Source organism: Gossypium hirsutum, chromosome A03, assembly GCF_007990345.1.
Source record: "Gossypium hirsutum isolate 1008001.06 chromosome A03, Gossypium_hirsutum_v2.1, whole genome shotgun sequence".
Taxonomy (NCBI): domain Eukaryota; kingdom Viridiplantae; phylum Streptophyta; class Magnoliopsida; order Malvales; family Malvaceae; genus Gossypium; species Gossypium hirsutum.
In genome coordinates, this window is record NC_053426.1 from 104,223,352 (window position 1) to 104,246,936 (window position 23,585).

The 23,585-nt window shown below is 31.2% G+C and overlaps 1 protein-coding gene and 1 long non-coding RNA gene across 6 annotated transcripts; both read left to right on the top strand.

Annotated features, from left to right (window-relative positions):
* The first annotated feature begins 4,422 nt into the window (after positions 1-4,422).
* Positions 4,423-10,406, top strand: LOC107886698 (pyruvate dehydrogenase E1 component subunit beta-1, mitochondrial). 3 transcript variants are annotated; one of them, XM_016810750.2, is made up of 16 exons: positions 4,423-4,690; positions 5,027-5,074; positions 5,197-5,271; positions 5,640-5,720; positions 5,825-5,851; positions 5,955-6,017; positions 6,188-6,274; positions 7,485-7,610; positions 7,825-7,958; positions 8,080-8,152; positions 8,291-8,356; positions 9,328-9,366; positions 9,453-9,577; positions 9,666-9,780; positions 10,008-10,090; positions 10,189-10,406. In XM_016810750.2, the coding sequence occupies exons 2-15, from the start codon at positions 5,051-5,053 to the stop codon at positions 10,074-10,076; spliced, it is 1,104 nt and encodes a 367-aa protein (XP_016666239.1). In that variant the 5' UTR covers positions 4,423-4,690; positions 5,027-5,050; the 3' UTR covers positions 10,077-10,090; positions 10,189-10,406. The 3 variants fall into 3 exon arrangements, with proteins under 3 accessions (XP_016666239.1, XP_016666240.1, XP_040956270.1); XM_016810751.2 differs by lacking the exon at positions 5,027-5,074 and having other exon boundaries at positions 4,553-4,690; XM_041100336.1 differs by lacking the exon at positions 4,423-4,690 and having other exon boundaries at positions 5,009-5,074.
* A 632-nt stretch (positions 10,407-11,038) lies between these two features.
* LOC107886697 (uncharacterized) lies at positions 11,039-22,278 on the top strand. 3 transcript variants are annotated; one of them, XR_005918009.1, is made up of 5 exons: positions 11,054-11,443; positions 12,726-12,910; positions 13,026-13,083; positions 20,821-20,901; positions 21,836-22,278. It is a non-coding gene; the product is annotated as an uncharacterized lncRNA (long non-coding RNA). The 3 variants fall into 3 exon arrangements; XR_005918010.1 differs by lacking the exon at positions 20,821-20,901 and having other exon boundaries at positions 11,058-11,443; XR_001680857.2 differs by lacking the exons at positions 12,726-12,910; positions 13,026-13,083; positions 20,821-20,901 and having other exon boundaries at positions 11,039-11,443.
* Positions 22,279-23,585: the final 1,307 nt, after the last annotated feature.

Sequence of the window (23,585 nt, forward strand, 5' to 3'; positions counted from 1 at the left end):
TCTAAGCATGATTGATATATAGTTGTTAATAATTTTGTGTGATATACTTATATTATTGTTGGATTAACTTAAATTTTAGTATGGATACAATTAAAAAAGAGAATTTTTATATTTTATTATAATATTTATAACAGTTAAGAAATGTAACAAATTTGAAAAATGTATAATAATGAAATATTTATTTCTGTTGCTTGCAATATTATCTTTATGAATGATAATATACATTTAAATTAGGAAATTAATTGTCTTTTTTAGGAAGAAATTAATTGTCCTCTTTATAGAGAATTCGATAATATTATTTGTTATGTTAATGATCAAAATTAATTTAATATATTTTAACAATTAATTGTATATTTATGAAATTTAATTATATCATTTAGTTTATATGGTTATGAAAATATTTTTACAATAATTATTTTCTTATTATAAACATATATATCAAAAGTAAAGGTAATGTCCTTAACTATTAACCTAATTCACTCAAATCACATATTATGTTTGATTTTAAATTTTTCGAAACTTAAATAAGCATCATAAATTTATTTATTAATAATTAAAAAGAAATAAAATATTGTTCTAATAAGTTTAAAATAAAATGTTGAGGGTCTTATATGTGTTGAATCATTCTTTAAAGGTTTAAGGGGTAAAAAGTCCTCAAACTTTTTTTAAAAAATATTTAAGCTGTTTTTTTTTTTTTGCATTCATTTAGGTACTTGAACTTTCAAGATGCATAAAAAATACTCCCAAATTTTCAAAAAAACAATTAAGCCCCTACTATTTTTTTGCACTCAATTGAGTACTTGAACTTTCAAAATGCATCAAAAAGACTTCCAAACTTTTAAAAAAAAACCCTTGTTTTTTTTTTGCACTCATTTGGGTACTTGAACTTTCAAAATATATAAAAAAATGCTCTCAAATCTTTTAAAGAAAATAATTAAGCCTCTACTTTTTTTTTTTTTGCATTCAATTGGACACTTGAACTTTCAAAATGTATAAAAAAGACCCTTAAACTTTTTCAAAAAAAGTAACAAAGCCCCTGCTTTTATTAAAAATTAGAAAAAAAATTTATAAAAAATTAAAATCAATAAAAGCTATAAATAATTATTAAATTTTAATAAAAATTCAAATATTAAAAATTAGAAAAACATAAAAAAAATCATAAAAAAAATATATTTTTTTATAAAAACATAAAAATTATAAATTATATAGAAATATAAAAAAATATAAAATTTTATAAAGTCGTAAGAAAATTATACAAAATGTAAAAAGAATATAAATTTTGTAAAAAAATTATAAAAATTATCGTACCAAAAGAAAAATTTTATAGTTTTTCTATAACTTTTATTGATTTTTATTTTTATCATTTTTCACTATATGTCATGATGTATTTAGACATTTGATGACTTTAATTGAAAAAAACTGGGGGTTGTTAATTTTTTATGATTTTTATAAAATTTTACAATATTTTATTTTTTAAAAATTTTATTTTTTTATATTTTTATTAAAATTTAATATTTTTCTAATTATTATTATTTTTTATAATTTTTAATAAGAGCAAGGGCTTAATTTCTTTTTTTTTAAATTTTGAGAGTCTTTTTGATGCATTTTAAAAGTTCAAATGCTCAATTGAGTGAAAAAAAAAGAATAAAGAATGGACTTAATTGATTTTTTTGAAAAAATTTTAACGCTTTTCACACCCTTAAACTGTCTTTAAATATAGACAAAGTATGTAAAAATTTACCATATGGTGTTATTTATTAGTGGTTTCATAATATATATTTAAGTAGTAGAAAATATTTTAAAATTTTTATTAAAAAATTTAATATTCAAAATTCAATGATTTCCAGTGTATTTGATTCAAATATAGATAATTACCTTTCATTAAGGATGCAGTTTTACAATTTTTGAATTACAAAATACTTTAATTACTGTCATAATTATAAAAAGAATACTAATACGAGTTTATATTTCCTTTTGTTTTAAAATTTGTGTCAAATGAAAAATAATTGTTAAATTTATAACATTAAAGTGTTGAATTTAGCACTTGGTTTAGAATATGCTATTCAATTATGATTGAATTCCTATTTTAATTTATTTTATGAATTGTCTTGTAAGCTTTATAAGTAGTCTTTTTTTAATAAACTCAAATATTTATACAGAAAGATAAATTAATATAAAATTATTTAATATTTGAAGTTATTTCAAAAACATTACTCTCTTTTTTTCAACTTAACAAAAGACTAATAAGAAGTTAAAATATTTGAAAAATAAAACTGAAAATTAATTTCTTATTCAAGATGTAACAACACGTTATACTAAAGTAAAGCAAAATATAAATATTAATTAATTTAATTTAAAATTTAAAATTTAAAATTTAAAATTTAATTCCTAAAAATCAATCCATTAAATTCCCTCTTAAGCTTTACATTTTGCTTGTTCCACCTATTTATTGGTAAAATCAATAGACTTATTACGATAGTCTTCATGGCAGTTTTGCTCATTTCTACCTCCATGCATAGATGCACATTTCAATCTCCCCACGTAAGTAGTCGATTGTTTTTTTTTTTTTCAAACATATTGAAAATCATATCTATATTAAAGCATAAAATAAAATTTAAAAAAATAAAATAAATTACTGACTGAGTTTTAACTTGATTAGCATTGATATTATTACTTATATAGGAGGACATGAATTTAAGTGTGTTGAATCACATTTATTTTCTTATTTAAAGGTTGTGAAGAGACGTGAGTTCAATATTTTTCTTTCAAAACTTTGTTTATGGCTTTAAATTGTCTAGTTCAAGTGTATTAATAGGGTTCTGGGTTGAAAAAAAATGGGAATGAGAATATTTTTTGCAATTAATTTCACCATGAATTATGAGATTTTATTGAATTTATGTTTTGTAATATTAATGTATTATATTCTAATGGTGTAATATTTTAATTTAATCTATTAATTCAATTGTGGTCAAATTGTCAACTTTTCTAATATCATTAATTATGGTAAAATAAATATGCATTAATCCAAGATTTTACAGCAATTACCAATTAATATAAATTTCTATTAAAATAAGTTGAAATACAAACTTTCCATAACAATACATGTACATGATTACTTATTTTTTGTTTAATTGGTAACTATTTTTTATTTGCCTTTTCCTATTACTTAGTACTCAATCATTATTTTGATTTTTTTTACCAATTTTTCAATATTCTAATTTATTAGAATTTTTATATTATAAAATTCATATAATTAAAATTTTATAAGAATATAATGAAAATGCAGGGTTTTAATTGTTATATTAATATTTAACTAATTAAGTTTTAATTATATAAATTTTATTAAAAGTAATAACATTATTATAAAAAATAAACCTAAATTCAAGCAAGGTTAGAGCAATTTATATTGGGCATTTACTGAAAATTAGTAGGTCTACCAACAAAATTTGTTTAATACATATGTTATATAAGCCATTAATGTAAATAAAAATTCCATAACTGAAATGATTATTGAAAATTTGCTAGCAATTAAAGGATTGCTAAACAAAATTCTTATGGCATGTTTGGATAAAATATGATCATGTCAGTCAATTACTTGTGATACTTGAAAAGCTGAGAACTGACTCAGAACTCAAAATTTCCTTGTTTGCTAAAAAACTAACTATAAAATATATATTAGATGTGATAATGAAATAATTTGATTTAATTTGACCTGCCTAGAACTTTCAAATATATATATCAAACGTGACTTTATTTTTAAATAATAAAAAAGTAAAAAAAATAAAATCTGAAATTCCATTTAAATAGATTTACCATTTAAATAAAATTTCATTTATGAAATTATAAAACACCTTTAAAACATATCTCTATTAAATAAATATTGTTATAAAATAAATAGTGAAAAAGTAAAGAACAAAGAAAATAGAAGAACAAAAGAGAGGATATTTTATTGATCAATAGGAATAATTACAATGTTTCATTAGCATCTCTATTTATAAACATAATAAATATAAAATAAGTAAAAATATAATTCTAATAACTATTAAAATTAAAATTTAAAGTATATTAAAATTTTATCTTAATCATGACGGACATCTACTTAATAAACTTAATAAGATATTCATAATAAATATTAATTTTTAAATAAAAAATTATTTAATAATATAAAGATTAAATTAAATTATTTAGTAAGAGAGTGATGAATTTCATTCAATCATCAGTATAACAGAATTTACCAAATACCATAAAAAAAAAAGTGTCTTTTTTTGACCCACCAACCCTTCTCTGCCAAAAATGCCCGCTACCTTCCACCTTGTACTGCAGTGACCCAAATATCCCTGACTTTTCTCTAACAATATAAACAAAAATAAAAGCGTTAAATACGTCTTTTCTTCCCATTAACAATGAACCGCCCGTTTGTTGTCCCACAGCTGAGCTATGCTTGAATCCTGACCCTTAAAATCACTTTGACCGCTACAAAATGTTCAATTTTTTTATTTAAAAAAAAGGAATAAAAAAAAAAAGAAGAAAAAGGAATAAAAAAAGGGGGAAAAAGTGGAAGACAATAAAATTTCATATTTATTTTAACGTAGTAGATGTACTAGCTGAGCTGAACTCCCCCTTTTCATTTTCAGCCATCTCCCTGCCGATTCATTCCTAAGAAAATTTTCAACGTTATTCCAAAAAGCAGGTACGTTCGTCTTATGTCCTTGATCTGATTTGTTCTTCATCCTTTACCGTTTGTTTCCCACTTTCCTGCCTCTTTTTATTTTGTTCTGATCTAGATTTCTGGATTTTGTTTCTCGGTTTGTATAAATACGATCGTTTATTCTTTTTTTGATGAATCGTTTATTAGCAATGAGGTCTCTGATTTATATTTTTTAGAATAGAAAATCCTCAGCTAGTGAGTTGGAAAGGCTTTTTTACGCAAATCAGTGCTCAAATTAAACTTTTCTGCTTCTTTTAGTTTTATGAGACCGGGATTAGCTTTGCAGTTAATGTAATATGTCGTTGTTTTATTCATCAGAGAAAAGAACGTTAAGGAGGAAAGATGTTGGGAATAGTAAGGCAAAAAGTGAGTTCTGGGAACTGTCCTGCTCTCTCATATACCTTTATTTAAACTTTCAGTAAATATGACAGTCTACTTTCTAGAAAAATGTTCATTTTTCTAATTCATGACTTTTCTTGCTTATTCAGATGTTAGGGCAGTCATTGCTGAAGATTCGTCCTGCAATATCGGTGTTACGAAGTTACTCATCAGCAGCAAAACAGGTAATTCTTTTCACCTCTTATTTCCTTTTTGTATTTCTAAAATTATTGCTGATTTAATGCTATTAGATATGCATACTGCAAGTGTTAACTCGTACGCTATAGAGTAGCTGTGTTTAATCTTATGAGCTGCTCTGGAGGTTACTTGCTTCAATTCATAAAATCAGAATTGAGACCCGCATCTCGTGAGTTTGCGCATGCACGTAGATATGGTTATGCTTGCAATTTTGTGTGTATGTAAATGGTCTGCATTTTCTTTCTGTTAATGATAAATGGCTTTTGTGATTAATTAGTCTCTGCTAAAGGCAAGGCTTAGGTTTCAAGGATTATTGATTTTTCATTTTTTGGTGTGTAATGACAATTATGCACAGATGACAGTGAGAGAGGCATTGAACTCTGCTCTTGATGAGGAAATGTCAGCTGATCCGAAAGTCTTTTTAATGGGTGAAGAGGTGAGAAAGTGTTCAACAGGAACTATTTTTAATAATCATAATCTTGGCTGTTCATTTTGTTTTTATGTCCAAGCTTATGCTTTTTAATTTCTTTTTAAATGCAGGTTGGAGAATATCAGGGTGCATACAAGGTTGGCGTTAAGAATAAAATTCTTATTTTTCCATGTATTGTAAAGGCAATACAAGCCATTTTACATCTGTCTGAGGATTGGCTTTTATTTCCATCTCTTTTAGATATCCAAGGGGCTTTTGGAGAAGTATGGACCTGAGAGGGTTCTTGATACTCCAATTACTGAGGTTATTATTCTTGACATGCCCATGCTCATGCTTAATTATTGTTTTTCTTAATTTCATTATTATTTTATCGAATCATTGATCTCACATGCTTATTATATCTGTGTTTACTGATTTTTTTAGTATATTTTTCACTGTTTTCTCTTCACGGTTGTTTATTTCTTGTTTCACAGGCTGGTTTTGCTGGGATTGGGGTTGGTGCGGCTTACTATGGTCTGAAGCCCGTAGTTGAGTTTATGACATTTAACTTCTCCATGCAGGTTAGAGGGTTATGTTTTGAATCTCTGCTTCTTTACGCTTTTATTAGTTTATTGTGTTACAATATTGATAAAATTTTAAATGGCTTCTAAATGAACAAGTAGAAATAATATATCATCATTTGCGTTTTCTTTTGAAGACAATGAAGTTAATGTTGTTACCGTAATGTGCTCTTGAAATCTTAGAAGTTAGTATGAATGAGATATGCTTGTTTTCCTGAAAACTGACATTCTGACAACATATATTGGCTGAATAACTAAGGATACTGTATTAATGTATGTGTTACCTTGATCTTCTCTTTCTATATTAAACAAGATGTTGCAATAAATTAAATTCTAAATTGATGTGGTTGTAGGTTACAAACGAAAAATATGAAGGAAAATGATGGTATAATATGTTGAAACTGCTTGTTATCCTCTTATCTGTAATTGGTCCTTATCCTTACAGTTCTGGTTAATGGCTCCAAATTATGTTTATCAAAATACAAGTTTGTTTAGCAATAAATTGTTCTCAGTTCTTGTTTGATTTTGCAATTCTTTCTGGTGATTATCTGCTCGGTAATCATCAAAGACCTGGTGTTAAGACAAGTTAACGTATTTAAAGAAATATGGGATCCTTGGAGTTCTTGGGGTAGCCATTTTCTGTGAAAGAAGTCTTAGCTTTTGAAACCATGATTTGATTTCCCTCCTGCTTAGATCTTACATTCTAATGTTCAAGAGTACAAGTTTGATGCCTTTTTCGACTGTCTTGGACATCTGTATGGTGTTCAATGGTGGATTTAGGCATTAAGTTTTGAGGGGGCCTAATTTAAATTTTCAAAAAATCTAGAGGATTTAATGAGAATTTTCAAAAAAATTTGAGGTTTAATTAAAATTTTAAAAAATTTAAGGGCTTAAAGAAAATTTCCAAGATATTTGGGAGGGACTAAATTGAAAATTTCAAAAACTTTTAAGGGAATGATGAAATTTTTCTAGAATTTTTTGGGCCAAGGCCTCCACTTGCTTCTATTACCATCCGCCCCTGATGGTGTTTTCCCAATATGTAAATTTGGTCAATACTGTATGACAGAATTTCACTAATTTGAAGCTCAATTATTATTGATCTTTCAGTGGTGGTAAGCAAGTTAAATGACTTTGGTTACCCTTAAATCTGTTTACAGGATCTTATTCTGGTGTAAACATTTCTTTGATCTGTTTCTGGATTTTGTTGCAGGCGATTGACCACATTATTAACTCTGCTGCAAAGTCCAACTACATGTCTGCTGGCCAGATGTCTGTACCCATTGTTTTTAGAGGACCTAACGGTGCTGCTGCTGGTGTAGGTGCCCAACACTCTCAGGTATAGTTTTTACATACTATTACTTTCGCTCATTATTTAGCTTACATACATTCACACTCCCTGTTCCCTAGATACTACTTAGGTTGAAATTCGATTTATTTTCTACTAGGTTTTGTCATTACTGTTTAGTTATTTAAATGTTATTGAGGTGTAGCTAGGCTTCAATATAGTAAGAAGATGCTTGTTTGATTATTTTCTTATGGTTCTTGTCCAGTGCTATGCATCATGGTATGCTTCTTGTCCTGGATTGAAAGTTCTGTCCCCATACAGTTCTGAAGATGCTCGTGGACTGCTCAAAGCTGCTATTAGAGATCCTGACCCAGTTGTTTTCCTTGAAAATGAGTTGTTGTAAGTGAATGTATATTGTATAATATATGATTCTTACATATTGAGCCCCCAAACCACTAGTCCCGCGTTTAGTTAGAATTCTAATGACTGACATTGCTCTGTTATAATCATTCTGCTTCAGATATGGTGAATCATTCCCTGTTTCTGATGAAGTTCTTGACTCCAGCTTTTGTCTTCCAATTGGGAAAGCTAAGGTAATGTAATGATGCCCCAAACATTCTCTTAAACTTTATTATTACTATTACTGATGCTTCTGCAGTCAGTGATTCTATCTCTTGATGCTTCATTTTATTAGCATTTAAATTTAGCTTTTTAACAGCCTACTTTAACAGATAGAGAGAAAAGGGAAGGATGTGACTATTACAGCTTTTTCAAAAATGGTGGGCTATGCTCTTAAGGTATGTCTTGTATGCAATATCTTTATGAATATGTTGTGCTTACTTTTCATTTGAGATAAATTGTATATTTAAGTACACATGATTCCCTAGTGAAAGATAAACTAATAATCTAAATCTATGAAGAAAGGACGTGGCTGCATCTTCATGTTTTTCATGTAGGATATGTATCTCACATGGAAACCTACTTGATGCAGCCAAATACATGTCAGATATTGCTGGTGCTGGATGCTCCAGATTTTTTTCTTAAATAATATTATATTGTATATGGCATGGATGTGGCAATGAAGGGACAAAAGGTTCTTGCCGCTGGTGTTGAAGATAGAAAAAAGTGTCACTGTGAAATAGAAGAGAAGAGAGAAACATTGAGAACAAAATAATATTCCTTTTCTTTTTGCCTTAGATGGAGTTGATCTTTGTGAATGAGACTCCATTTTACTGATGAAAGTTGGAGAGAAGGTGAACCATGGAAGAAGTGAAAGGAGATGAATGGCTGCTATGTTCATTAGGCAATTCCAGCCACCACAGTATTTGTAAGGAAGGAACCGATGTGTTTCTAAACTAGAGGGAATTTTGGGTATAATCTTGTGCACCATTAAATGGATTGAAACTTTATTGGGTACACTTGATCTTAAGACTATTGAGCCCAATTTGTTTATGATACCATTCGCTGCTGACAGTGACCGAGGTGGACATTTATCTAGTGCACTGCAGGCTCTTGTGATTAGTTATACTATCTTTTTAATCGGTGGGCTCAAGAACTACATAAGATATGGTGTGAATTAGGTCCCTTTTGATTGAAGGAGTTAAACATGAGTGCAAATTTTAATATTAGAGCTTAGTGCACTTGACATCTAGTATCATATTGGGCTGCTTAGTTCCTTTACCTTGTTTGTATTCTCCTAAAAATAAAATTTTATGGCACTAACATATTGGCTTGTGAAGTTATAACTAAGAGATTATTTGTTGTTCAGGCAGCTGAGATACTTGAAAAGGAGGGAATTGATGCTGAGGTAAAATATAACATGAAGTCACAATTTCTACAAATTGATTTGGATCTTTCTTTAAGAAGTGCAGTGGGTGGTTTTGTTAAATACAGGTTATAAATTTGCGTTCTATTAGGCCACTGGATAGATCAACAATTAACGCTTCTGTCAGGAAAACCAACAGATTAATAACAGTTGAAGAAGGGTTTCCACAGCATGGTGTTGGTGCTGAAATCTGGTTTGAGTTCTTCTCTCTGTAGTCATTTAATTCTTCTTACCGAGCATTCCGACACCTTTTATGTTTACAAAGCATACTTCTTTCACAGTGCATCAGTTGTGGAGGAGAGTTTTGCTTATCTTGATGCACCAGTTGAGAGAATTGCTGGAGCTGATGTTCCCATGCCATATGCAGCAAATCTTGAGAGGATGGCTGTGCCACAGGTAATTCCATTTACATTTCTTCCTATGTTTCTGTTGTGGCTTGTTTTACACGCTTCTGGTGAACTGAGGCATCTGAAAAGGAGGATCCTTTCATCCGCTCCCTCTTCTCCTCATTAATACGATTTCTTGTAAAATCCTCTAGTTTGATGGCTGCATGGATGCTATATTTGTATAGTTGTCTCTATATAACAATAGGTTAATCTGTTTTTAATCTATGAATTGTGCAGGTTGAAGATATTGTCCGTGCTGCAAAGCGAGCATGCTACAGAGTTGTACCATTGGCTGCTGCTGCATAATTGAACCAATATAGGTGAGAAACCTTTCCTAATACAGGCTGATGACCTTGCTTTGGGCCTATTTTTCTATTTTTCAATTCGTAATATAACCAATAAGAAATAATGATTTCAGGAACTAGAAGAATACACGATTGTTTGCCCTCTCAATTGTTTTGGGGAGGAGTTGGTTCATTTAATAACTGAGACATTGTTGGAAAGGCTGGAAATTTGGTGACTTCATTTGTCATGTGAACATAACCTATTCAACCCTGCCGAAGCCCAAGGGCTCTGCTACTGTTTTTGAACTCTTGTGTTTCAATATTATGTTTGTTCAGTCGAATGATTTTTAAATGCATTGATTTGATGTTTTGTTTGAGAATTACTACCAAAGTAGTAATAAAATAATTACCATACAGCCTTGGCCTAACGGTCGCCTTTACTTCGTCGAGGTCTTCAGAATACACTCCCCGATTCACCCCTTTACTGTAATTGTATTTTCACAGCTCATAGTAGTCATTGAAAAATTGGTTTTATAAAAAATAAACCGTTGATAATGGCTAAGAATCAAAAAAAGAGAACACAAAATTTTACGTAGAAATCTTTCAGTATGTTGAATTTGAATAATATAAGAGGAGAGACGACTACGTTTATTTATAATTAACGTTAAATAGAGGAAGTAATACAATAAGGTTAAAACATTTTATTCTAATCAACATTAAATAGAGGAAGTAAACTTTTATACGGATGCCACTTGTAAATTCCCTTATTGTGTCACTTATATTTTATTTTCATAGGAATTTGGATTACACAATTTTAACGTCTGATCGTTTAACTTGTGGTTCATTCTATTCGCTAAGATATATTATGATGAGATTTTTATAAAATTAGTTTAAGCAAAAAGTTCAATCTGATTGAAGTGATAAAAAGAGGGTTTTTTTACTAATCTTGTTATTATTATTATGTTTGATAAATAGATTGGGCGTTTTGCTTTCTCATTGATCCAAAAACCAAACAAAAACTAAACAATAAAGATACAGGTCAAAAAACAACAAAACACGACCAAAAAAACCTCCCAAAATGAAACAATAATTGAAAACAAAAATAATAGAAAGATTACGCAAAAACCAAACTGGGACGAATCTAGAAGCAATAAGGCACCGTCCCTTACACCAAATCAAATGCGTTGCTTTTTCTCCATCCCAACAAGTCTTCAATGTTCACAATTGATGGTTTCACAAAAAAGGAAAGAGCATCCAATAGATAAACCAAACGTCTAAAAAAAAATCCTTACCCCTATTCAATTTCCTTCCCCTCCCCTTTCAATCTGGTTCTCTTGTCCTCCCCCTCACCCTCTTGGTATCAACAGTCGAAGAAGCATTCCCCTCCAGGTAAATCGATTTCCCCCCTTTTAGCTTTTCTGTCTCAAAAACATGAGCAAATTCATTTGCTAGTCTTGGAACATGATTGAAACTGATTTCTTGAATATTATTCTTCACATGTTGAATATTTCTGATGTAAACACCAATCAGTTATTTATCAAATATCAAAGACTTATATTTCTTAACTGTTGTTAGGGGTGAGCAAAATTCGATTTGATTCAAAAAAATCAGAAAAAAAATTCAAATTTCAAGTTAATCGAATCGAGTTATTCAAGTGAACTCAAATAAGAAATTTTAGATTTCGAGTTCGAGTTGAGTTGAATTTTTACAATTCGAATAACTCAAATAATTCGAATAATAGATTAGTATAAATACCGTTTTGGTCTCTATCAAATTGGTCTTTCTCTTAACAAAAATTACAAAAAAAAGTAATTTTTAAATTTTGAAAATTAAAAATATTTACAAAAATTCTAAAATTTATATTTTAAAAAAATTATAAATTTCAAAAATATATAAAAATTTTAAAAAATAATTTTAAAAAATAATAATTTTGAAATCTAAATAAGTGATTAGTGATTCAAGTTTATCATACTAAAATATCTTATTATTATTATATTATTTTGCTTAAAAAAGGTTTTCAAATATATATTGTTTCAAATTTATGTGTTCTAACATGAAAATAGTTATATTGTATAAGATTTTAATTTAACATTATTAATTTTTCTAATTTAACTCGAACGGTTTCATTCGATTCGATCGAACGTTCACCCGTAATTTGAGTTATCCAAAAATCTAAATAAGAAAAGGTAAAACTATGTCATTTCAGTAAATGTTTACCTTTTCTAAAGTTAAAAGTTAAAACTATCAAATTAAAAGGCAAAACTACATTGTTTTGATAAATGTTTACCCATTAGTCATACTTTCCTTCCTGAATCGTCCCACTCTCATTTTTTCTTTTACTCAAAATTAATCTAAAAGTTTGTATTTTTCTGCTAGTAAAATAATCTGTCCATGTAAATAGAACATTGAGTATAAATAATAAGATTCGTTAATTCGACTCGATTCGACTCAAAATTTTTCAACTTGATTCGAACAAAATTTAAATTGAGTTTGATTGCTAAAAGAGGATTCGTCAACTCGACTAACTCGAAATCTTTTGACTCGATTCGACTCGGCTCAATCGAATACTCACCCCTAACTGTTGTTAATGAATCCCCTTCGATAATGACTCGGCTCCATCATTTATCAACACCCACATTCACTGCAAGTTGACACGTTAAAGCTTCACCAGTGAAGGCAGACGCTACTCCCTCATGGAAACTCGTACAAGTGAAGAGTACTGTTCCACCCTTATCCCTAGCAACCACTCTTGACGCCGATCGAAAACTTCAGCCATCAGAAGCACCATCAAACTTTATTTTGATGACTGAACTCGTCGGAGTTATCCAAGTAACTGCCTCCTTACTCTTTGTACAAGTATATTTCTCTAGCCCTTCAAGTTCTCTTACATAGCTAGAAATAAAATTTGCAGTGTCTTTACCTGTAATGACTTTCTTTTCATGAACCCTTCTGTTTCTGTCCTTCCAAATAGCCTAGAGTGCACAACAAAGTAACTTCCTCTGATGGGTGGTACAAGATTAAAAATCCAGGTAAGCCAATGTTTAAACTCCAGACCCTAATTATTCAAAAATTGCAGGCAGTATAACTCTGACCAAACATAACTGTTATAGGACATTGTTGGAACAGATGATCCATTGATTTGTCCACACCTCCATACTGAGGGCAGCAAGAACTTCTCAGACTTTAAGTTAGCAAACGTAGGTAGATAGTTCCAAGAAATCCTCTAGAGTGTAACTTTAATTTTTCCTGAGAGGTCTAGTTTCCATAAGAGCTTATAGAAATCACTAGATCTGGTTTGTAATGCATAAGCACTAAGATCCTCCAAAATTTTTTATAATAGTTTGTAGGCTCTACGAACTGAGAACTCCTCCGAAGGCTTCCCACCCCAGATCAGAAAATCTTCATATACGTCTTGAGCAAATGGAATCTGAAGAATATGATCAACATCCAACTGCATGAAAGTATCCTTAATTAACACCTACTTCCAGCTTCAATCATTAGTATCAATTAACTCTGACACCATTAAATTTTGCAAAATTTGACTATTACTGTACACTCTAAAATTTGCATTACCAGGAATCCATGCATCATCAAATATAGAGATTTTATTCCCCAAACCCAGACGTCAACATAAGCCTTCCTTTAAAACCCTTTTAGTCATCTAAATTCTTTTTCATGTGTATGATGGATTAGTCTCTAATTGAAAATACATAAAATCAAATCTTGGGAAATATTTAGCTTTCAACACCCGAGTAATAAGTGAATTTGGACGATTTATAATCCTCCACCACTGTTTGGCCAGCAAAGAAATATTGAACTTTCCTAAATCTCTAAAACCCATCCCTTCATCCTCCTTCAACTTACATATATGCCTCCATTTACACCAATAGATCCCATGCCTCCCTTGTCCTTTTTGCCACCAGTATTTCGCTATAATGCTTTCAATTTCACCACAAAAAGACTTAGGCAATAAGAAACATGACATTGCATAAGTGGGAATTGCTTGCAACACAGATTTTATAACACCCCTAACACATATCCGTCGCCGAAACAGGGTTTCAGAGCGTTACTGAAACATTCAAAACATTTTACAATCAACTCATGCAAGTTACTATTTATTTATCGAGATCATTCATAACGTCCCTAGATTGGACCCTCGAGGCTCAATACGAGCATTAGAATCAAGTCGGGACTTAATTGGAACGTTTAAGAATTTTTCGCAGCTTTTCAAAATTTTTCCAAGGTGCAGGGCTCACACGCCCGTGTAACCCTCGAACACGCCCATGTTAGAGGCTGCATTTGACCCTATGTAACTCTCTAACTTGCACACAAGACCATGCCATACGCCCGAATGCTAGGCCACGTAGCACACACGGCTGAGACATACGCTCGTGTCTCTATCTGTGTGCTCAATTCAGAGCATTCTGTTTCTCAAAATTAAGGTGCAGGGGACACACGACCTAACCACATGCCCGTGTTACCAGGTCGTGTGTCACACACGGTCTAGACACACGCTCGCGTGTCTGTCCGTGTGGACAAAATAAAGTCATTCCTAGCTTCACCTCTCACCCCAATCTTTGCTATAATCTTACACCACATCTTGCATTCATAACCCAACAAATCCAAGCATTTTATTCAAGTTAATTCTATCATTTAACGTGATATATCGTCACATACAATTACTAACCATTTCGAACATTCTAATCAAGCATATTCCATCCATCATCATGACATAACATTTCATGCATACATGTTTACAATCTTACCTTGGTTATGTCCTCATGTTAGACATAATTTGACCAACTACTTAACATATATGCGATTAATATAATATGACATTACAAGTATATCAAAACAATCATTACTATCCATTTCAATGGCTAGATTACAAGTATCTTTACATTTACATGCCCATATGGCCAACATATCCTATACATGCCATTACAACCATAATTGAATTATCATACTATACCGACATGGGCTAATGGATAGTGTGAGTGATCTCCGCCGAGCTTCTAATCCAACAAGCTTCTAATTTACTCTAAAACAAGGAAAATAAAACGGAGTAAGCATAAAAATGCTTAATATGTTCGTATAACATGGTACTTAACTTACCATTCATTCTATTATGAGGTAACTATGTAAGGCATAATCAATCAATTTGCCCTCAAGCTCTACACACATTCTCATTACCCTTATTAGTCATATATTTTAAAATAACATCAAAACATATGAGGGCTTAACAACAATCAAGTTTCCAAGCACATAAGCTTCCCATAACATGTATTCATTCAACATGCATAATTCATCTTATTATTACAAGTATAACTTCATAACAGTTCGTTTCGAGATCAGATCATTTCATGTCAGGACTTTACGCATTTATTCGAGTATTAAGGTCACACAAGTAGTAGTACATTCAAGGTATATGGGACTATGATCAAGGATGAAACATTCTCAACAAGTAATTTCCATATACAAATATCAACTTCTTGTATTTCATGTAATATTCATTTCATGTCATATTTCTATATCATATGTATCATTCCATGTCAATTTGTTTTAAATTCATCTTTTCCCTTGTCAGATCTTTACTTGTTAAATTTATTCGAAATATCAATAAATACACAGGTAGTACACCCAAGGTGTACAAATCAGAATCCGTTAATTCATGTCCAATAGTACCCTTAAGGTACCATTTTCAGAGAATACACTCTCAAGCTACCCATGTATACAACAAGATTACCAGTCCAGGCTAAATCCTTTTTATGTCATATGCTCTAAAGAGCTTGATTTAGATTACTCGTCTGGGCTAAATCCAATCCATAATATATGCTCGAGAGGACTTATGTCAGGATTACCCGTCCGGGCTAAATCCTATCAGAATTGAAGTCGAATGATTACTCATCCGAGCTAAATCTTATCTGCAACAAATGCATGACCTCTTTCGTTTCGGGAAATCACATATCCATCGATTTTTTATTTATTCAACAGGGGTTTAAACACTTTTCAAGCATTATCTAGCATTTGATTATTTCATACCTCACTAACATTTATGTAATTCGAGTAAAATACATCCCACATTCATGTCAAGCATACAAGTAACATTTTATTCATTTACCATTTTATCGGGCATTTTCATTTATCAGGCTATATCGAGTAGGTGATCATTTCATGTATTTATGGCATTTATAAAATTCACAAACACAACATTTAAATCAAGCATAACAACATATACAATTTAGTTACACGAACTTACCTTGACAAAGATTCGTGTACGTAAACTTTACTAATCCGACATTTTCCTCATTCCTTGTTCTAACTCTGAATTTAGTTTATTCAGATCTATACAAGTAAATTTAACATCAATTTATCACATTCTATATTCATGTGGACCAAATTTTCATCCTAGACAAAATTATCATTTTGCCCCTAACTTTTATATAAATTCTATTTTCATCCCTAGGCTTGGAAAATGAAATTCATGAAATCCGACCCTTTAAACAAGCCTAGCCAAATTATACATACAACTTTTACAGGACATACATTTCACACATTTCAGCATTTTCCATGGATTTTCACCATTTTTCATTTTAGTCCCTAAATCAAGTTTTCATGAAAAATCACTTTGTAAAAGTTATTTATCTATCATCAATCTTTCATTTTCTACCATAAATTTCAAATCTCAAGCATATACATCCTTGGACCAATTTTTATACCATGATAACTTTTCAAATTGATCCCCCAAATAGATAGTTTAGGCTATCTCGGTTTCAAAAATATCAAAGTTACTAAAAATGGGACAAGGAAACTTACGCAATTTGGCCATGAAAGTCTCTTCTCTCTCGCCTAGGGTTTTCATGTTTATTTTGGGGAAGAAGATGAGAAAATATGATTTTTATTTTCTTTTCATCTTTTTAATTAATTAATATTTTCATTTTTCAATTTAGTCCATAGCCATTTTGTCATTTTTCATGGATGAATCATCCAAAAATATCTACATACTTTTTATTAATGGTCTAATTACCATATAAGGACCTTAATTTTTGAATTCCATAGCTATTTGATCCTTCTAGCTACTAGAATTTAACTTTTACATTTTATGTGATTTGGTCCTTCTCATAATTAAGCACATAATCAGTAAAATTTTCTTTTCAAAATTTTCACACGACATTTCTAGTATAATATGGATCATATAATAAAATAAAAATAAATTTTATTTTTTCGCTCAAATTTGTGGTCCAGAGACCACTGTTCTGATTTCACCGAAATTGGGCTGCTATAGATTTAATAAAGATTTTCATTCCCCCTTATGACAAGAGCCTTGTACTCCAATTCTTGATTCTCACCTTAATCCTATCCTTTAAACTTTAGAAAGATGCTTTTCTATTTCTACCCACCATATTCGGCAACTTTAAATACTTTTTAACATTACTTGAAAAACACACTCTCATCAAATTTGAAACCCGATTCTTCTCCCTCTCAATCACATTTGAGCTAAAGAATATTGATGATTTACTAAAGTTCACACTCTGGCCAGAACAAATTTTATATTCCTTAAGAATATATTTCGATAAGAGAGCATCTATGGTTGTTGCCTTCCCAAAAAGGATACTATTATCTGCAAACAAAAGATGTGAGATTCTAGGCCCTTATCTACTAGCCTATACCCCTTTTAAAAACCTCCCCTCCATAGCCAACCTCATCAAGGCTGAAAGTCCTTCACTGCAAATGTGAAATAAAAAATTACTAAGAGGGTCCCCTTGACCAAGGCCTCTTGAAAGCCAAAAACGTCTTCCCATGCAACCATTACCGAATAAGAAGTCAAAGAAATACATCTTAAAATGACCCTACCCAATCAACAGCAAAACCCATCTTTAACATTATAGCCTCTAAAAAAGTTCATTCAACCCTGTTATAGGCTTTACTCATATCTAACTTTACTGCCATATAGCCCTTCTTACCAGTACGCTTTTGGCGAAAAGTGTACATTAATTCATAAGCAGGTAAGACATTATCAAAATCAATCTCACCATTACAAAAACATTTTGAGCACAATCGACATAGTTCCCAGAAACATTCTAAAGTCTATTTGCTAAAATTTTTTCCACAAGTTCATATAAAATAATACACAGGTTAATGGGTCTAAAATTTGTTAAGTTTTTGGGATTTTGGGTTTTTGAAATAAAAACGATCTCAGTAACATTTGCAAGTTCAAAATCATTACCTTCATTAAGAACACTCAAACAGTAACCAATAACATCCTTCTTAACTATATACCAGTACTTCTGGAAAAATATAGCTGGGAAACCTTGGAGCTTTTGTGGGCCTCATTTATTTCAAAGCTATGTAAATTACCCCCTTCGTGAACTTTGCTAAAAGGAAGAGATTCTCCTCTTAAGAGGTGCTTGTATTAATCCCTGATAAAATATGTGACAAATCCCCAATCTCATTCGAAGAAAATAGATTTTGAAAATAATCCGTAGTAAGGTCCCCAATCTCAACCTCTATGCTTGCTAACGTACCATCTTCACACTCCAAACTTCCAATGGTATTTTTATTTTTTCGAAACGAAGCATATCTATGGAAAAAGGCAGTGTTTTTATCACCTAAACGAAGCCAATTAGCTCTCACCCGCTATTCTCAAAAAAGCTTCATCCTTATCAAGTTCAAAGTTTAATTGAATCTTGACATCAATGAGTACAACCAAATTATCATCATCTCGATCCTCAGCCATAAAATCATCTAATTTTTTAGAGATGGCATACTTCAATTTATTACGATTCTCCTAATCTTTTTCTCCCAACTAATCAAACTAGTACTCAAATCTTTTAATTTTTCAAAGATAGAACCTCTGGTCGAATTCCAAAGTTTCGTAATTTCTCTTTCAAAAGACTCCTCCAATGTCTACCACACCTCAAATTTAAACATAGTTGCTTTGATTTTCCTTGATTCTCTAACAGTATTAAGAAGGATCGGGCAATGATCTGAGACAGAATGCGGTAGATGTTTGATTGTCGTGTGAGGGAACATGCTCAACCAATCCTCATTAGCAACCCCCTATCCAACTTTTCCTTAATATTTGTCTTAGGTAAGTTTTCACGCTCCCAAGTGAACCAATTTCCCAAATACCCCACATCCCCTAATTTACAATCATCAAGTGCTCTTCAAAAAGACTCCATTTTGCATGCCTCCCTTGGTACCCCACCAACCTTCTCGAAAGAATATAAAATTTCATTGAAATCTTCGCACACCATCCAAGGAAAATTCTTATCATTCCCTAACCTTCTTAAAAGATTCTAAGTTTCTTCTATAAAACACGCATAAGGTGTACCATAGAAACATGTAAAGTGCCATAACTCATCATTAACATTTTATTTTATGAGAACATCAATGTGATTTTTTGAATAACTCCTCAACTCAACATTAACGTCCTCCTTCCAAGCCAAACATAACCCACCCCTTGAACCAGTCGTCCCCACTTCAATTCCATAATTAAAACCACAACGCCATCTCACCTTCTCCATTCTATTTTCATCAATTTTAATCTCCATAAAGAAGACCAAACGGGGTAATAAAACTTCACCACTTGTCAAAGTCTTCGTACTGCCTGTGGACTCCCCAATCCACTAACATTACTATAACAGCCCGTTTTTCAGTAGTGTCAAAACCAATGGTTTTGGAGCCAAAAATCTGACGAGTAACTTCGTAAATATTATTTATGAAAATTTACGAGTCAAATATGGTTTTAAAAAAGTTTTTGGTTTGGTAAATTTTGTTATATGAATGATTAATTAAGTTCAAGTGGTAAGTCCCTAAAGTCAAGTAGTTTTAGAAAATGAGGTATCGAGACCTCATTTTTATAAACCAATCCGTAAATATCTGTAAGTGTTATTAAGGTTGTATTAAAGTTTAATTAAGAAATTTTAATGTTTAGATAGTTAATTAAGTAAAAAGGATTAAATCGTAAAAGATATAAAATTTGATTACTATTTGATTTGAGTGATTAAATGGCTTATTGAATAAAGAAAAATGGGTTTAAATGGTAATTAAACCATTTAAAAATTTAATGGATGGTTTTGGGAAACTAAAAGCATGAAATTTGGATGATTTTTAATGTGGAAAAAGTAGTAATTTTATAATTAAATTAAATTAAATAAAACCAAAAGCTTAATCATCTTTTCTAATTCTTCTTTCACCGAATTTGGAGAGAAAGAAGCCATTTCTAAAGGCTTTTAAGGTTTGGCCATGCTTCAATTCATGCATGGTAAGCCATTTTTCACCAATTTTTAATAATTTTTATGTTTTTGAAATCATTGCAACTAGGTCTAGTTAGCCCGTACCTTTGATTTTGAAACTGCTAAAGATATTGAATGTTGCCATTGATGAACCTGTGTGATTTTAGTTATTAAATGATGAATCTGAAATGTTAGTTGATATTTTAAAAGTATTTTGTTAAGTAATTTTGATGAATTTACCGATTAGGGACTAAGTTGTTCAAATAGTAAAAATACAAGGATTTGTTGTGAAATTATTACAAATGTGACTGTATTGGGTGCCATGAATATTCGAATAATATGAATTTGATAAAACAAAATGGTTAATTTGCATGTTTTAGGCTCAGGGACTAAATTAAAAAAAATAAAATGTTAGGGGAAATTATGTAAAAATGTCAAAAGGACTAAATTGTATAAAATAAATTGTTTTACTATCTAAATTAATAATTCCATTCTAAATTAATAATTCCATTCAATTTATTAATTTAGATAAAGATCGAGTGGAAAATCGAGGAGAATAGAAAATTACCAAAAAGCCTATATACTTTGACATTTTTGCAATTTAACCAGGTAAGTTCGTGTTACATGTAATATGTTATATTAGATTCTTGATATTTATTTTATTCTAATAATCGTGGTGATTATAATTATTGAATGTTGGTTGTTGAAAATTAATAATGAAATTGAGTTGTATTTGAGATAATATATCAAACCTTGAGTCTAGCAAGTTTCGTGCCGGTGAGTTCATATCAAGCGTTGTGCTTAGCAGGCTTCGTGCCGGTGATTTATATCAGGCTCTGTGCCTAGCAGGCTTCGTGCCAGTGATTTATGTCAAGCTTTGTGCTTAGCAGGCTCCGTGCTAGTGATTTATATCAAGCTCTGTGCCTAGCAGGCTTTGTGCCGGTGTAATTGTATCAAGCCTCGAGCTTGGCAGGCTTTGTTTTGGTGTGTTATATAGCTAACTGGTATGGTAAATGTTGTTTCAATTATCTGATGTTATTCTATTTTGGTTTAATGGGTAAGAAAAGGAAATGAAATGGTAAGTTTATAATTGGGATGTAATATGATGTTATAAAAGATTTGATGTGAGAACTAATGTACTTATATGTGAGAAGTCTATTTATGCTGTAGAAGAAGTTACTTAAACCATGGATAAATACACTAACTTGTGAAATGATAATGTTGTTTAGGCATATGCTAAACATTTGGAATGGAAGGGAAAGTAAGTAAATAGAATGATACATAATCTTATGAAAAGGTTATTGGTTATGTATTGTGACTTATAAGTTCCAATATGTTATATATGAAAAATATATGTGATGTTGATGAATATATTCAATTGTGAGTTGAATGGTGTTCAATATGTTTATACTAAGTTAAAGTATTGGTGTTGAATCATATTGAATCTATGTATTATAGTATTGAAGTGATAAGTTATATTTCATGTTCTACGAGCTTACTAAGCATTCATTGCTTACGTAGTCATCTTTCTCTTACTTTACAGATTATCAAAAGCTCTGTTAGGTTGGAAGCTTATCGGAGATCTATCACACTATCCAGCAATTATATTGGTAGATTTTGATATCTTGATCAAGGTTATAATGGCATGTTATAGGTGAATTGTGTTTGATGAGATGTTGTTATGTTTGGCTTGTAAATGTAGTATTATGGTTGATGAACTATTGGCAAAGTGATCCTTTAATGGTTAGTGTTGAAATGGTCAAATGAATGTATGTTGTGAATGACCAATTTGGTATGTTTGAATGTAATTTGACCTGTGGTCATTGTGGCAAGTTTGGTATGGTAATAGGATAAAAATGCACGAGTGATGAATGACTAAATTATGCATATGTTTAAGTATGTTTGGTTGTAGTGATTGAGGTGCCTTTTGGGCATATTGGTTGTATGGATAAATGACGTATTAAATTGGTCTTATTATGCATGTTTTAGGCTTGTTTTAAGGGTTTGATTGTATGTGCAAATGGCTTGTAGGTGTATGCTTGTATTGGGTGAAAGAAACGGCTTGAAATTAACCACTTTCTTGTCCACACGGTTTAAGACACGAACGTGTGTCTCAGCCGTGTGTGACACATGGCCATGCGACACGATCGTGTGTCCCCGGTAGATTTTAAGAGTTGTTTTTTGAGAGTTGCACGACCTAGCACATAAGCATGTGGTTTGGCCATGTGACCTAACCTAAAGAGTTATACGGGCTTGGACACAGGCTGGGACACGGTTGTGTGTCCTTATTTCGAATGTTACACAGCCTGAGGCACGGGCGTGTGTCTTAGCCGTGTGAGCCACACGGGCGTGTGACCCCTACAATTTTAATTTCTCTAAGTTTTTCCTTAAGGTTTCATAAATTTCTGATTTAGTCCCAAATCATTTTTTTAAAGTGTTTCTAAGGCTTCTAGGGCTCGAATAAGGGACGATATGCATGTGTTTGAATGAATTATGGTATGATTTATGGAGTGATTAAAATGTGACCATTTTTAAGTTATGCTTTTATGGTAATGTTCTATAACCCTATTCCAACAAGGAATACAGGTTAAGGGTATTACAATTCCAGCATAAGATTTTCATTTCTCCCAATCGGCTTGCTGATTTGCAGTCACCGATCCTTGTTGAAAAGAAACATCAATCTGCTCCCACGAATCTAACTCTATTTCCAAAACCCCAAGAACATCAGGATTTTCTTCCATAATTCTTAATTTTTTATTATTTCCCCTTCAAAGTTTGCTGTCCTATCTCTTCAATGTCCGTTATTCCCACCTTTTGCTTTCCCATGCCACTTGGTCCTTGAAACTTTCCTTTTTTAGTCTAGTGACACATTTCTAACTAGCAGTTTTTGTTTTATGACAAAATTTTGCATCTAGATTAGTGGGCCCCAACTTTGATTGCATCTTATCCCATTCCCCTTGCATATCATCCTTAATTAACTACTGAAACAACTCCCCTCTCAACGTATCTTCCAAAATTTAAGGAGTGAAAGAGGCACCAAATCCCCTAAATTCTAGTAATTAACAACAGTTTCCAAAATTCAAGGATTCTCTGCTGTAGCAGTTCGCTCTATCTCCGATGAGACCTTTGCCATCTTCTGTTTAGAAAACTCTCCAGTTTGCCCCATTTCCTGAGTCATGTCATTCTTCCTCCCCATATAGTTACACTGCTGCAGCATTTGTTTCGAAGAGGGCCCAAAATGTAAAAATTCCTTTCCTACGAGCAATTGAAAATTCATCAACTCCATTCTCTTT